Here is a 16,930-nt window from a genome sequence, read left to right on the forward strand (position 1 = left end):
AGTGAGAGTTCATGCATGCGCCTATGGAAGGGTTTGACCTCCTCAGAGCAGGCATCGCGAGCCTCTGCCCAGTCACCGGTTAAAACACATCTTTTTACTAGAGATAACGTGGGGTCGCTGGTCGTCCAGGCTCTGATTTGGCGAGCTGTCATGGGCGAACCTGTGGATTCAAAGGCATTGATTGCCATGACCATCTCACAGTCCTGTTCATCGGACCCTTCTGTGGTCGCCAGGGGTAGCCTGATAAGCGCGTTGACACAGTTGTCTGTGCCTGGTCTGTGCCTTATCGTGTAGTCGTAAGCCGCCAGCATGCGTGCCTACCGCTGAATGCGCGCTGAGGCGTTGGCATTGATTGCCTTGCACTCGGATAGTAGGGATGTGAGGGGTTTGTGGTCGGTTTCTAACGCAAACTTGGCCCCGAAAAGGTATTGGTGCATCTTTTTGACACCGTATACGCACGCGAGCGCCTCCTTCTCAACCATACCGTACCCGCGCTCTGCCCGCAAAAATGACCTGGAGGCATAAGCAACGGGCCGCAATTTACCCGCATCATTGACGTGCTGTAAAACGCACCCGACCCTGTACGCTGACGCATCACACGTAAGGACTAACTTTTTACCTGGGTCAAAAAAGGCTAGAACACTGTTGGAACATAGAAGGTTGCGTGCCTTATTGAAGGCGCGTTCTTGGGCGTCCCCCCAAAACCAATCGCACCCCTTTCTGAGTAGCACATGAAGAGGCTCCAGCAGCGTGCTCAAGTTCTGCATAAAGTTTCCAAAGTAATTGAGAAGCCCGAGAAAGGCGCGCAATTCCGAGACATTCCGGGGCCTGGGTGCCAGGCGAATCGCTTTAGTTTTGGATCCGGTTGGGCAGATTCCATCAGTGGCAATCCTTCTGCCCAAAAATTCAACCTCAGGCACGAGAAACAGACACTTGGATTTCTTAACTTTTCGGCCTACACGACCCAATCAACTTAGTACTTCCTCAAGATTGTGGAGATGAGAGTCGGTGTCCCTGCCCGTGATGAGTATGTCATCTTGAAACACAACCGTCCCCGGGATGGACTTGAGCAGACTCTCCATGTTGCGCTGGAATATAGCAGCTGCCGAACTGATGCCAAACGGATATCGATTGTACACAAAAAGGCCTCGATGTGTGTTGATGGTGGTGAGTAGCTTCGACTCTTCGGTCAGTTCTTGCGTCATATACGCAGATGTGAGCTCAAGTTTCGAGAAAAGGTTTCCTCCAGCCAACGTGGCAAATAGGTCCTCCGCTCTGGGCAGCGGGTATTGGTCCTGTAGGGAGACTCTGTTTATGGTAGACTTGTAATCCCCACAGATTCGCACGGATTCATCAGGCTTCATGACGGGGACGATGGGGCTTGCCCAGTCGCTGAATTCCACAGGAGAAATTATGCCTTCCCGCAAAGCCGGTCCAGTTCGTTTTCAATCTTTTCCCTCATCACATAAGGCACCGCTCTGGCCTTGTGATGGACTGGTCTGGCATTCTGTGTGATATAGATTCTAACTTTAGCCCCTTTGAAGGTGCCCACACCTGGCTGAAAGAGATGTTCAAAACGGCTTAGAACTGTTGAGCAGGAGGTCTGTTCCTCTGACGACATGGCGTGAACATCATCCCATTTTCAATTAAGTTCTGCTAGCCAGCTTCTCCCCAACAGGGCTGGGAGATCCCCGGGGACAATCCACAGGGAAAGTCAATTCACATTCCTCTTTGTGTGTGACCGAGAGCATGGCGCTGCCAAGGACTGGGACAATTTTTTTGGTACAGGTCCTTAGTTTGGTGTCAATCTTTGTGAGGTTTGGTCTGTTGCTTTTGTGTGGCCACAGCTGTTCAAATTGTTGAACACTCATGAGGGATTGACTGGCCCCTGATACGTCCTTACTACACAGTATAAATGCACATGAGGCCCATGCTTGAGAGAAGGTCAGTCTGTGACCTGTCCTTTATTCCTTAGCACTCAAGTGTTGAAGGTGGGTGGAGCTTTCCCTTTTATACCTGAAGGTCCAGGTTAGGAGTGTCTCCCACCTAGTGATCAGTGTTCTCACGGTGTACAACTTAGGTCAGATTATACATGGGTTACAATGCTGGTTGAATACATGACATCACCTCCCCCCGCAAAGTCTTATTGGGATCACAGGTTGAGTCTCTCTGGTGGTTTCCGCTCCCTTGTAGAGCGCCTGAGTTGGGGCTCCGGTTGTTGGGTGCTGGCCTGGGTGCCTGCTGTTTGCAGTGCCTCAGGCCTGTCCGGACTTGCCAGTGACTGGGCTCTCCTCTCTTTGGTTCCGGTGTTCGGTCACCTGTGATGGAGTCAACTCTATATCATGTTCTTCCTCTGCTTCATCTATGGGGTTGCTGAACCTCCTTTTTGTTTGATCCACATGTTTGCGGCAGATTTGTCCATTGGTAAGTTTAACTACCAGAATCCTATTTCCCTCTTTCGCAACCACAGTGCCTGCGAGCCATTTGGGCCCTGCAGCGTAGTCTGCTGCTACCCTCATCCCCAGGAATTCTACCTCTGGAGCTAGGAAGACGCACTTCGCCTTTTTCAGTCGCAGACCTACCCGGTCCAGTCTGCGTAGCACCTCGTCCAGGTTGTGGAGGTGTTCTTCAGTATCGTAACCCGTAATGAGGATGTCGTCCTGAAAAACCACCGTCCCTGGAATCGACTTGAGGAGGCTTTCCATGTTTCGTTGGAAGATCGCGGCGGCCGAGCGAATCCTGAATGGACATCTGTTGTACTCAAACAACCCCTTGTGTGTCGTGATGGTGGTCAGCTTCTTCGATTCACTCGCCAGCTCCTGGGTCATGTAAGCTGAGGTCAGGTCCAATTTTGAAAAAGGTTTGCCACCGGATAGCGTCGCAAAGAGGTCCTCCGCTCTCTGTAGCGGGTACTGGTCTTGGAGTGACACCCGATTGATGGTGGCCTTGTAATCACCACATATCCTGACCGGCCCATCCGCCTTGAGCACCGGCACAATCGGGCTGAATTCGACTGGCGAGATGATGTTGTTAGCGTTAGTGTTTTCTCAGAAGAATCACTCAACACTCAGAGTCGGTTCCAACGCCGTCGCGGCCTTTATTAACGCTAGCGGGGAGGAAATCACAAGACTGAGTCCAGGCTTCTCTCCGCAGAACAAAGGGTTACATGCACTTTTATATGTTTCACAACAGTTACAAACAGTTTACTACAGTTACACAGCCCATTACGGCTGGACACAAGCCAATCACAATGATTATAGATTACATATAGGTTCTTTTAACCCAATAGAATTCCCCTGGTGTCTCAGGAACCATATGTTCGGTTATTGTCAGCTTGGGCTGATTGATGACTTTACTACAGGAGATAGGTTCTCTCCCTATTTCTTTCTTCTTGGAGAAATAATTGGTTTATAACCTTGTTTACAGGAGATGGGTTCCCTTCTTATCTCTTTCTTCCTGGGGAATTAATTGGTTTATGGCCTTGTTTACGGGAGATGGGTTCTCTCCTCATTATTCTTATCCTGCATCCAAGGCATTCCGATAGTGGGCCTCACAGGGTTATTGCTCGGTCATTCAACAGTTCACAGCTTGACTACCTGATTTCCCATCATGCCTGGGCAGCCATTTTATGTGTGGCCACTTTAAACTTATATGCGGTTAGATATATCTAGCAGGTGCCTAATGCCTAGTGTTCTGGTATATTCTAAAGGTGCCTACCTCCTACAACAATGCCTTCCCTCAACAGGTGGTCTAATTCACCTTCTATCTTTTCCCGCATCATGTACGGCACCGCTCTGGCCTTGTGGTGTACTGGCCTGGCGTCCCGTTTTATGTGAATCACTACCTTGGCCCCCATGAAAGTGCCAATGCCGGGTTGAAATAATGAGTCAAATTTGTCCAGGACCTGTGAGCATGATACTCGCTCCACAGAGGAAATTGCATTGAAATCGCCCCATTTCCAGTTCATGACAGCAAGCCAACTCCTCCCCAGTAGTGCGGGACCGTCCCCTGGGACAATCCAGAGTGGCAACCTGTTCTCCGAATCTTTGTGGGTCACGACTACCGTGGCGCTGCCTAGCACCGGAATGATCTGCTTTGTGTAAGTCCGTAGCTGTGCGTCAATCGGCGATAATTTTGGGCTCCTGGCCTTGGATGCCCACAACTTTTCGAACTGTTTGATACCCATCAGGGACTGGCTGGCACCCGTGTCTAACTCCATTGATACTGGGATGCCATTGAGGAGCACTTTCATCATTATCGGTGGCGTCCTGGTGTATGAACTGTATACGTGCTCCACATGAACTCGCTGAACTTCAGCTTCCAGCGATTTCCCCCAGTGTTCATTTCTGCAATTTCTGCAGGTGTTTTGCTCATCTCTGCAAACTCTGGCTGAATGTATGCCTCCATGCCTCCAGCATGAGTTGCGGTTTGAAACCAAAGGTCCCTTGCCAGTCGATCGTCCCTGACTGCCCCTGTTATTGTCCTTGAGTGCACCATTAACAGGTGTTGATGGCCCCATTACTGGCCACATTGTCCCTTGCAATGGCGTGAATTGCTGTTCAGCTTGCCATTGTCTCTGTTGAACTCCCCCTCTGGGTTCGACTACATGTTGGGGCATGCCTGACTGCCCTTGTCTGCCTGGAGAACTGCGTGCTGTTTTAACAATGTTGAATCTCTGTCCCAACCATTCCTTAACACAGTACCTCTCGTCTGTTCTGCTAGTGGCCATGCTCGCGTGGTTAAAATCCAAGTTTCTTGTCGCCATTGATACGTCCTTACTACACAGTATAAATGCACACGAGGCCCATGCTTGAGAGAAGGTCAGTCTGTGACCTGTCCTTTATTCCTTAGCACTCAAGTGATGAAGGTGGGTGGAGCTTTCCCTTTTATACCTGAAGGTCCAGGTTAGGAGTGTCTCCCACCTAGTGGTCAGTGTTCTCACGGTGTACAACTTAGGTCAGATTATACATGGGTTACAATGCTGGTTGAATACATGACAGCCCCCGTGTCCAGTTCCATGTTGACGGGTATCCCATTGAGTAGAACCCTCATCATAATTGGAGGCGTCTTGGTGTAAGAACAGTGGACATTGATCGTGTTAACCCGCTGTACCTCGGCGTCCCGTGCACTGTTCCAACCGTCTTCTGGTCCGCTTTCCTACCCTTCCGATTCGTATACCAGCCAAGCTGCTGTTTTTCTGCACATGCGCGCCAGATGCCCTGTCTCATTGCAGTTTCTGCAAACGGCATGCTGAAATCGACACACCCTGGTTGAGTGCCTTCCCCCACATCTCCAACACAGACCGTTTCCATTGTTTCCGAAGGATGAGCTGCGCCTGGCTGATCTCCCTTGAGCTTCTCTCAATCTGTTGTTGATTGCTCGCATTGTGGGTTGATGAGGTGTGATCGGCCATTCATGTGGCCCTTGATTTTAATGGCTTCTGGCGCCACTGTCTGCTGTTGAAGGCCTGCTCTCCTGCCTTTGTCTGTGTTGGGGTAGCGGTTTGTTTCACAATGTGAACCCCTTGTTCCGATGCCTCGATGGTTGTCGTACCCGAAATATAGATCAGCCTTGTTTCTTCTTCGCCTGACAAGAACGTCTGTGCGACCAGAGCTGCTGCCTCGTTCTTAGTCTCTATGCCTGCGTGGCCTATTCCTTCAATAAAAAAGTCTCTCAGTACTTCTCTCCTTAGTTCATTGGAGAACTCACCTAAACTAGCCAGCCTCCGAAGTTCCGCCATGAAGTCGGATATGCTTTTACCCACACAGCGTCTGTAGTTGTAGAACCTGTGTCTGCCCATGTGTAGGCTGCTCACTGGCTTCAGGTGGTCTCTCACCAGTGTGCTCAACTCCTCAAACAACTTGCTTGCTGGTTTCTCGGGTGCCAGCAGGTCTTTAATTAAAGCGTATGTTTTCGAGCCACAGCTGGTCAAGAGATGGGCTCTTCTCTTGTCTGCCTTATCATCGCCCAGCCAGCCTTTGGTCACAAAGCTTTGCTGGAGCCTTTCTATAAAGTCATCCCAATTGTCTCCAGCATTGTATTTCTCATCTGAGCTGTTGGTAGCCATTCTGTGGATTCTGTGATCCCGTAACTCGTCACCACTGTTAAGTCCTGACTCGAATGTACTGACTTATACGAAACACTTGATGATGTCAAGGTCACTCAGGACCTGCACCTTTAATTTACAGCTCTCCAGTGCTACACTTGCCTGAGACCTCCCTTTTTATACCTCAATGGGACAGGTATGGAGTGTCTCCTGCAAGTGCACCCCTGGTGGTAAGGTATGTTTATTGTTACAGGTCATATCCAGTTACAGTCATGTATAGCATGGTAAGATACAGTTGTATACAGTAATGTGAGATACATGACAGTGTCACTCCAGGTATTTTCCACAGGAGGAGAAGCAAAAGTTCTAATCTTGCAATGGGCTTTGGAGCAGACTACCTACGCATCTCTGTGTCTATGGACTCAATTTTCCCCAGTATTTGCACCGTTTTTCTTGGAGAAGGCTGTTTTTTCTGGCCTCACTTAAAAATCCCCAGATTCCCCAATCAATTTGTACCAGCGTAACTGACTGAGTTACGTTTTTTTTAGGTACTTTTTCTTTCGCTCAAAAGAATGCGTTACCACCCACCTACGTCAATTCTGGCCATTTAGGCAACTTTGGCCAGCTAATAGTTACTCCAGTTCTACTTTGGCCAACGTATGCGGCCACCAGAGAAAACCCTTGCGGAAAGTTAAAGAAATCGGCGCAGGTTAAGTGCAACAGATGCCCGGACAGCAGCAGCAGCAGGAAAGGTAAGAGAGAAGGGGAGGGAAGTGGGGCAGCAAGAGAGAGGTGGGGGGAGGAAGAGAGAGGTGGGGGGAGGGAGAGGGTGTGGGGGGAAGCCTTTCGGGTGCAGTTAGGTGTGGGGATCGTGAGGGAGCAGACCACTCGACCTGGACTAGGGGACGGGAGAATGCAACGGCAAGCCCTTCGGCCAGGGCTAGGGGCGGGGGAGCAGACCAGGAGGCTGAAGACAATTCAGGTAGGTGGGGTGGTGGGTCATTTCAGCTGCCTTCCCGGGCCAACAGGACCCCGCACCGGCCCACTGCATTCCCGAGCCGACAGGACCCCGCACCGGCCCGCTGCATTCCCGAGCCGACAGGACCCCGCACCGGCCCGCTGCCTTACTGAGCCGACAGGACCCCGCACCGGCCCACTGCATTCCCGAGCCGACAGGACCCCGCACCGACCCGCTGCCTTACCGAGCCGACAGGACCCCGCACCGGCCCACTGCCTTACCGAGCAGATAGGACCCCGCACCGGTCCACTGCCTTACCGAGCCGACAGGACCCCGCACCGGTCCACTGCCTTACCGAGCCGACAGGACCCCGCACCGGCCCGCTGCCTTACCGAGCCGACAGGACCCCGCACCAGCCCACTGCATTCCCGAGCCGACAGGACCCCGCACCGGCCCACTGCCTTATCGAGGCGACAGGACCCCGCACTGGCCCACTGCCTTCCCGGGCCGACAGGACCCCGCACCGGCCCACTGCATTACCGAGCCGACAGGACCCCGCACCGGTCCACTGCCTTACCGATGCGGGGTCCTTTCGGCCCGGGAAGGCAGCGGCTTCAGTTTCCAGCCCAGCCTCAGCCCTTTTTCAGTTTCTAACCTCAGCCTTTCTGAGCGTCCCTCATTACCCTAGCAACATCATTTTTTGGCACAGGCCTTAAGCTCCACCCACAAAGCTTAAGGCCAATCTGCACTGCTCCAAATTCAAATAATTCTGGCCAAATTTGGATTTTTTTTTGGCGCACTTGGGCCACTAAAATTCGTACGTACCTCTTCAACTGCGCCAAAAATCACCCATGTGGAAAATTGAGCCCATATGTTCCTACAAAGAATTACAAGTAAAGCCACCCATGCTTTCTAATATTTAGGATTATGTGACAATTGAGTAGAATAATCTTAATTATGACAAGTGAATTTTTGGCACCATTTTGACAATGTTGCAGTGTTCATGGTGAATGGTATATTCATGTTCTGTCAATTCCTGTTACATGTTATATATTCTCTCTCCAGGTATCCCATCATCATTCTGTACGAAAGCAGATCTCACCAAGTATCTGACCATATTCACCTGCTCTGGCCAGCACGCTGCAGTAAATAGCAGGCAGGTAACCTTATATTTAAAAAAAATTACAACTTGTATTTATATAGAGCATTCAGAGAGTAAAATGACCCAAGATGCTTCACAGGAGTGTTACAAAGCAACACTTGACACTGAGCCACATAAGGGGATATTAGGGCAGATGACCAAAAGCTTGATCAAAGAGGGAGGATTTAAGGAGCGTCTTAAAAGAGGAAAGAGAGGTGGCGAGGTGGAGAGGTTTAGGAAGGGAATTACAGACCTTAGGGCCTTGGCAGCTGGAGGCACACCTGCCAATGGTTGACCGATGGAAATCAGGGATGCTCAAGAGGCCAGAATTAGAGAAGCGCAGATATCTTGGAAGGTTGTGGGGCTGGAGGATGTTACAAAGATAGGGAAGGTCAAGGCAATGGAGGGATTTGAAAACAAGGTTGATAAAAGAAATGAGGCACAAACAACACCATCTCTATATACAATACAAGAAAATGCTTACTATCTACAATTTACAGGCTTTCACAACCCAAGCTTGATGTCACCAAATCGCAATTTCTTTATTGATATGCTCCTCTATCCTGCTTTGTGTTAACCTTGCTAGTGCCCTGCACTGTGGGACTCAACCCTTCATCTGAGTTTCTCAATAATAAATACTAGAAAAGTTTGACTCATTGTTAGATACACTTGACCTCTTTCCTTTAATCCCTGGAGGTCATCATAAAATCATAGAATGATACAGCACTGAAGGAGGCCATTCGGCCCATCATGCCTGTGTCGGCTCTGTGAAAGCACTATCCAATTAGACCCACTCCCCCTGCTCTTTCTCCATCGCCCCTTCAAGTATTTATGCAATTCCCTTTAGAAAGTTACTATTCAATCTGCTCGCACTTCCCTTTCAGGCCGTGCAATCCAGATCACAACAACGATTTGGATGAAGGAATAGAGTGTAATATCTCCAAGTTTGCAGTTGACACTAAACTGGGTGGCAGTGTGAGCTGTGAGGAGGACGCTAAGAAGCTGCAGGGTGACTTGGACAGGTTAGGTGAGTGGGCAAATGCATGGCAGATGCAGTATAATGTGGATAAATGTGAGGTTATCCATTTTGGTTGCAAAAACACAAAGGCAGAATATTATCTGAATGGCGGCAGACTCGGAAAAGGGGAGGTGCAACGAGACCTGGGTGTCATGGTTCATCAGTCACTGACAGTGGGCACGCAGGTACAGCAGGCCGGTAAAGAAGGCAAATGGTATGTTGGCCTTCATAGCTAGGGGATTTGAATATCGGAGCTGGGAGGTCTTACTGCAGTTGTACAGGGCCTTAGTGAAGCATCACCTGGAATATTGTGTTCAGTTTTGGTCTCCTAGTCTGAGGAAGGACGTTCTTGCTATTGAGGGAGTGCAGCGAAGACTCACCAGACTGATTCCAGGGATGGCTGGGCTGTCATTTGAGGAGAGACTGGATCAACTGGGCCTTTATTTACTGGAGTTCAGAAGGATGAGAGGGGACCTCATAGAAACGTATAAGATTCTGACGGGACTGGACAAGTTAGATGCGGGAAGAATGTTCCCGATGTTGGGGAAGTCCAGAACCAGGGGACATAGTCTTAGGACAAGGGGTAGGCCATTTAGGACTGAGATGAGGAGAAACTTCTTCACTCAGAGAGTTGTTAACCTGTGGAATTCCCTGCCGCAGAGAGTTGTTGATGCCAGTTCACTGGATATATTCAAGAGGGAGTTAGACATGGCTCTTACGGTTAAGGGGATCAAGGGGTATGGAGAGAAAGCAGGAAAGGGGTACTGAAGGAATGATCATCCATGATCTTATTGAATGGCGGTGCAGGCTCAAAGGCCGAATGGCCTACTCCTGCACCTATTTTTCTATGTTTCTAACTCGCTGCATAAAAACTTGTTGCGTCATCTCCCTCTGGTTCTTTTGCCCATCACCTTAAATCTGTGTCCTCTGGTTATCGACCCTTCTGACACTGGAAACAGTTTCTCCTTATCTACTCGATCAAATCCATTCTGGATTTTGAACATCTCTACCAAGTCTCCACTTAACTGTCTCTGCTGTGAGGAGAGCAACCCAGTTTCTCCAGTACCTCCATGTAACTGAAGTCTCTCATCCCTGGTACCATTCTAGTAAATCTCCTCCGCACCATTTCCAAGGTCTTGACATCCTTCCTAAAGTAGTGCCCAGAATTGGACACAATACTCCAGCTGGGGTCTAATCAGTGTTTTATAAAGGTTTAGCATAACTTCCTTGCTTTTGTACTCCAAGCCTCTGTATATAAAGCCAAGGAACCCATATGCCTTTTTAACAGCCTGCTCAGCTTGTCCTGCCACCTTCAAAGACTTGTGTCCGTACGCCCCCAGGTCTTTCTGTTCCTGCACCACCTTTAGAATTGTAACATTTTGTTTATATTGCATCTCCACATTCTTCCCACCAAAATTAATCGCTTCACACTTCGATGTGTTAAATTTAATCTGCCATGTGTCCGCCCATTTCACCAGCCTGTCTGTGCATTTTTGAAGTATATCACTATCCTCCTCACGGTTCCCTATATTCCAGGTTTCATGCCATCTGCAAACTTTGAAATTATGCCGTGTCCACGTCATTAATATATATTAAACAAAACAGTGGTGCGAATACCAACCCCTGGTGAACCACTATATACATCCCTACAGTCTGAAAAACACCCGTTCACCACTACTCTCTGCTTTCTGTCCCGTAGCTAATTTTGTATCCAAGCAGCCACTGCCCCTTTAACTCCTTGGGGTTCTATTTTGTCAACAGGTCTATTATGTGGTACTTTATCAAACACTTTATGAAAGTCCATATATAAAGAGTAACCACACTATCCTCATCAACCCTCTCCTTTACTTCATCAAAGAACTCAATCAGTTCATCAAACAGGATTTGCCTTTAACAAATCCATGCTGACTTCTCTGAACTGCCTCCACTCAGGTTCAAAAGAATAAGAGAGAAGAAAGATTGTCATGATTTGGATTTTCTGTATACTTTTTCTTGTACTCAACAAAGAAGCCTGTTCCCATACGCAACCCGGACTCCCATTGAGGGGCTTCTGCCAGGCTCCCACTCATCAGTCCAAAGAGATGCATTGAGGGGGAATAGAGGGTTGATGAGGGTAGTGTGGTTAATCTTTATATATGGGCTTTCATAAGGTAATACATGGAACGTGAGTCAGCCAGAGGAATGATGAGTGGAGGAGGAGACTGATGTTACTGACCAGAGGCTCAAAAGACTTTAGCACTTGGCTGAAGAGCCTGCGGAGTTTTTAAAATCAGTAACTGCATGTAGAATCAATTCAATTTTTGCTTATGAGTGTCAGGAAGAAACCAGGTCATGAGTTAAATAAACACCGTCAGCTCTTTCAATATGAGCTATCTACACTTCCTCATCCAATCTCATGAGTTTTTCAAGAATAAATACTAGAAAAGATTGACTCATTGTTAGATACACTTGACCTCTTTCCTCTAATCCCTGGAGGTCATCATAAAATCATGAGTGTCGGAAAGAAACCAGCTCATAAGTTAAATATGAGCTAACTACACTTCCTCATACAACCTGTTGTATGTTTTGATCTCATCCAATCTCATGAGTTTTTCAATAATAAATACTAGAAAAGGTTGACTCATTGTTGGATACACTTGACCTCTTTCCTCGAATCCTTGGAGGTCATCATAAAATCATAGAATGATACAGCACAGAAGGAGGCCATTCGGCCCATCGTGCCTGTGTCGGCTCTGTGAAAGCACTATCCAATTAGACCCACTCCCCCTGCTCTTTCTCCATCGCCCCTTCAAGTATTTATCCAATTCCCTTTAGAAAGTTACGATTGAATCTGCTCGCACTTCCCTTTCAGGCCGTGCAATCCAGATCACAACAACGATTTGGATGAAGGAATAGAGTGTAATATCTCCAAGTTTGCAAATGACACTAAACTGGGTGGCGGTGTGAGCTGTGAGGAGGATGCTAAGAGGCTGCAGGTTGACTTGGACAGGTTAAGTGAGTGGGCAAATACATGGCAGATGCAGTATAATGTGGATAAATGTGAGGTTATCCATTTTGGGGGCAAAAACACAAAGGCAGAATATTATCTGAATGGCGGCAGACTAGGAAAAGGGGAGGTGCAACGAGACCTGGGTGTCATGGTTCATCAGTCACTGAAAGTGGGCATGCAGGTACAGCAGGCGGTAAAGTAGGCAAATGGTATGTTGACCTTCATAGCAAGGGGTTTTGAATATAGGAGCAGTGAGGTCATACTGCAGTTGTACAGGGCCTTAGTGAGGCATCACCTGGAATATTGTGTTCAGTTTTGGTCTCCTAGTCTGAGGAAGGACGTTCTTGCTATTGAGGGAGTGCAGCGAAGGTTCACCAGGCTGATTCCAGGGTGGCTGGGCTGTCATTTGAGGAGAGACTGGATCAACTGGGCCTTTATTCACTGGAGTTTAGAAGGATGAGAGGGGATCTCATAGAAACGTATAAGATTCTGACGGGACTGGACAAGTTAGATGCGGGAAGAATGTTCCCGATGTTGGGGAAGTCCAGAACCAGGGGACATAGCCTTAGGACAAGGGGTAGGCCATTTAGGACTGAGATGAGGAGAAACTTCTTCACTCAGAGAGTTGTTAACCTGTGGAATTCCCTGCCGCAGAGAGTTGTTGATGCCAGTTCATTGGATATATTCAAGAGGGAGTTAGACATGGCTCTTACGGTTAAGGGGATCAAGGGGTATGGAGGGAAAGCAGGAAAGGGATACTGAAGGAATGATCAGCCATGATCTGATTGAATGGTGGTGCAGACACGAAGAGCCGAATGACCTACTCCTGCACCTATTTTTTTATGTTTCTATGTTTCTAACTCGCTGCGTAAAAACTTGTTACGTCATCTCCCTCTGGTTCTTTTGCGCATCACCGTAAATCTGTGTCCTCTGGTTATTGACCCTTCTGCCATTGGAAACCGTTTCTCCTTATTTATTCAATCAAATCCCTTCTGGATTTTGAACACCTCTACCAAATATCCCCTTGACTGTCTCTGCTATGAGGAGAGCAACCCAGTTTCTCCAGTCCCTCCATGTAACTGAAGTCCCTCATCCCTGGTACCATTCTAATAAATCTCCTCTGCACCATCTCCAAGGTCTTGACATCCTTCCTAAAGTAGTGCCCAGAATTGGACACAATACTCCAGCTGGGGTCTAATCAGTGTTTTATAAAGGTTTAGCATAACTTCCTTGCTTTTGTACTCCAAGCCTCTGTATATAAAGCCAAGGAACACATATGCCTTTTTTATCAGCCTGCTCAGCATGTCCTGCCACCTTCAAAGACTTGTGTCCGTACGCCCCCAGGCCTCTCTGTTCCTGCACCACCTTTAGAATGGTAACATTTTGTTTATATTGCCTCTACACATTCTTCCCACCAAAATTAATCGCTTCACACTTCGATGTGTTAAATTTAATCTGCCATGTGTCCGCCCATTTCACCAGCCTGTCTGTGCATTTTTGAAGTATATCACTATCCTCCTCACGGTTCCCTATATTCCAGGTTTCATGCCATCTGCAAACTTTGAAATTATGCCGTGTCCACGTCATTAATATATATTAAACAAAACAGTGGTGCGAATACCAACCCCTGGTGAACCACTATATACATCCCTACAGTCTGAAAAACACCCGTTCACCACTACTCTCTGCTTTCTGTCCCGTAGCTAATTTTGTATCCAAGCAGCCACTGCCCCTTTAACTCCTTGGGGTTCTATTTTGTCAACAGGTCTATTATGTGGTACTTTATCAAACACTTTATGAAAGTCCATATATAAAGAGTAACCACACTATCCTCATCAACCCTCTCCTTTACTTCATCAAAGAACTCAATCAGTTCATCAAACAGGATTTGCCTTTAACAAATCCATGCTGACTTCTCTGAACTGCCTCCACTCAGGTTCAAAAGAATAAGAGAGAAGAAAGATTGTCATGATTTGGATTTTCTGTATACTTTTTCTTGTACTCAACAAAGAAGCCTGTTCCCATACGCAACCCGGACTCCCATTGAGGGGCTTCTGCCAGGCTCCCACTCATCAGTCCAAAGAGATGCATTGAGGGGGAATAGAGGGTTGATGAGGGTAGTGTGGTTAATCTTTATATATGGGCTTTCATAAGGTAATACATGGAACGTGAGTCAGCCAGAGGAATGATGAGTGGAGGAGGAGACTGATGTTACTGACCAGAGGCTCAAAAGACTTTAGCACTTGGCTGAAGAGCCTGCGGAGTTTTTAAAATCAGTAACTGCATGTAGAATCAATTCAATTTTTGCTTATGAGTGTCAGGAAGAAACCAGGTCATGAGTTAAATAAACACCGTCAGCTCTTTCAATATGAGCTATCTACACTTCCTCATCCAATCTCATGAGTTTTTCAAGAATAAATACTAGAAAAGATTGACTCATTGTTAGATACACTTGACCTCTTTCCTCTAATCCCTGGAGGTCATCATAAAATCATGAGTGTCGGAAAGAAACCAGCTCATAAGTTAAATATGAGCTAACTACACTTCCTCATACAACCTGTTGTATGTTTTGATCTCATCCAATCTCATGAGTTTTTCAATAATAAATACTAGAAAAGGTTGACTCATTGTTGGATACACTTGACCTCTTTCCTCGAATCCTTGGAGGTCATCATAAAATCATAGAATGATACAGCACAGAAGGAGGCCATTCGGCCCATCGTGCCTGTGTCGGCTCTGTGAAAGCACTATCCAATTAGACCCACTCCCCCTGCTCTTTCTCCATCGCCCCTTCAAGTATTTATCCAATTCCCTTTAGAAAGTTACGATTGAATCTGCTCGCACTTCCCTTTCAGGCCGTGCAATCCAGATCACAACAACGATTTGGATGAAGGAATAGAGTGTAATATCTCCAAGTTTGCAAATGACACTAAACTGGGTGGCGGTGTGAGCTGTGAGGAGGATGCTAAGAGGCTGCAGGTTGACTTGGACAGGTTAAGTGAGTGGGCAAATACATGGCAGATGCAGTATAATGTGGATAAATGTGAGGTTATCCATTTTGGGGGCAAAAACACAAAGGCAGAATATTATCTGAATGGCGGCAGACTAGGAAAAGGGGAGGTGCAACGAGACCTGGGTGTCATGGTTCATCAGTCACTGAAAGTGGGCATGCAGGTACAGCAGGCGGTAAAGTAGGCAAATGGTATGTTGACCTTCATAGCAAGGGGTTTTGAATATAGGAGCAGTGAGGTCATACTGCAGTTGTACAGGGCCTTAGTGAGGCATCACCTGGAATATTGTGTTCAGTTTTGGTCTCCTAGTCTGAGGAAGGACGTTCTTGCTATTGAGGGAGTGCAGCGAAGGTTCACCAGGCTGATTCCAGGGTGGCTGGGCTGTCATTTGAGGAGAGACTGGATCAACTGGGCCTTTATTCACTGGAGTTTAGAAGGATGAGAGGGGATCTCATAGAAACGTATAAGATTCTGACGGGACTGGACAAGTTAGATGCGGGAAGAATGTTCCCGATGTTGGGGAAGTCCAGAACCAGGGGACATAGCCTTAGGACAAGGGGTAGGCCATTTAGGACTGAGATGAGGAGAAACTTCTTCACTCAGAGAGTTGTTAACCTGTGGAATTCCCTGCCGCAGAGAGTTGTTGATGCCAGTTCATTGGATATATTCAAGAGGGAGTTAGACATGGCTCTTACGGTTAAGGGGATCAAGGGGTATGGAGGGAAAGCAGGAAAGGGATACTGAAGGAATGATCAGCCATGATCTGATTGAATGGTGGTGCAGACACGAAGAGCCGAATGACCTACTCCTGCACCTATTTTTTTATGTTTCTATGTTTCTAACTCGCTGCGTAAAAACTTGTTACGTCATCTCCCTCTGGTTCTTTTGCGCATCACCGTAAATCTGTGTCCTCTGGTTATTGACCCCTCTGCCATTGGAAACCGTTTCTCCTTATTTATTCAATCAAATCCCTTCTGGATTTTGAACACCTCTACCAAATATCCCCTTGACTGTCTCTGCTATGAGGAGAGCAACCCAGTTTCTCCAGTCCCTCCATGTAACTGAAGTCCCTCATCCCTGGTACCATTCTAATAAATCTCCTCTGCACCATCTCCAAGGTCTTGACATCCTTCCTAAAGTAGTGCCCAGAATTGGACACAATACTCCAGCTGGGGTCTAATCAGTGTTTTATAAAGGTTTAGCATAACTTCCTTGCTTTTGTACTCCAAGCCTCTGTATATAAAGCCAAGGAACACATATGCCTTTTTTATCAGCCTGCTCAGCATGTCCTGCCACCTTCAAAGACTTGTGTCCGTACGCCCCCAGGCCTCTCTGTTCCTGCACCACCTTTAGAATGGTAACATTTTGTTTATATTGCCTCTACACATTCTTCCCACCAAAATTAATCGCTTCACACTTCGATGTGTTAAATTTAATCTGCCATGTGTCCGCCCATTTCACCAGCCTGTCTGTGCATTTTTGAAGTATATCACTATCCTCCTCACGGTTCCCTATATTCCAGGTTTCATGCCATCTGCAAACTTTGAAATTATGCCGTGTCCACGTCATTAATATATATTAAACAAAACAGTGGTGCGAATACCAACCCCTGGTGAACCACTATATACATCCCTACAGTCTGAAAAACACCCGTTCACCACTACTCTCTGCTTTCTGTCCCGTAGCTAATTTTGTATCCAAGCAGCCACTGCCCCTTTAACTCCTTGGGGTTCTATTTTGTCAACAGGTCTATTATGTGGTACTTTA

The 16,930-nt window shown here is 47.4% G+C and overlaps 1 protein-coding gene across 1 annotated transcript in view; it reads left to right on the forward strand.

Annotated features, from left to right (window-relative positions):
• Positions 1–1,059: 1,059 nt before the first annotated feature.
• LOC139273966 (polyunsaturated fatty acid lipoxygenase ALOX15B-like) overlaps positions 1,060–16,930 on the forward strand; it is a 112,615-nt gene continuing 96,744 nt past the window's right edge. The window contains exons 1-3 of the mRNA XM_070891038.1: positions 1,060–1,188; positions 6,618–6,798; positions 8,070–8,164. Of these exons, the coding sequence (XP_070747139.1) occupies positions 1,060–1,188; positions 6,618–6,798; positions 8,070–8,164 (405 nt within the window). The remainder of the gene's footprint in view (positions 1,189–6,617; positions 6,799–8,069; positions 8,165–16,930) is intronic.

This window comes from Pristiophorus japonicus, chromosome 9 (genome assembly GCF_044704955.1).
Source record: "Pristiophorus japonicus isolate sPriJap1 chromosome 9, sPriJap1.hap1, whole genome shotgun sequence".
Taxonomy (NCBI): Eukaryota; Metazoa; Chordata; class Chondrichthyes; family Pristiophoridae; genus Pristiophorus; species Pristiophorus japonicus.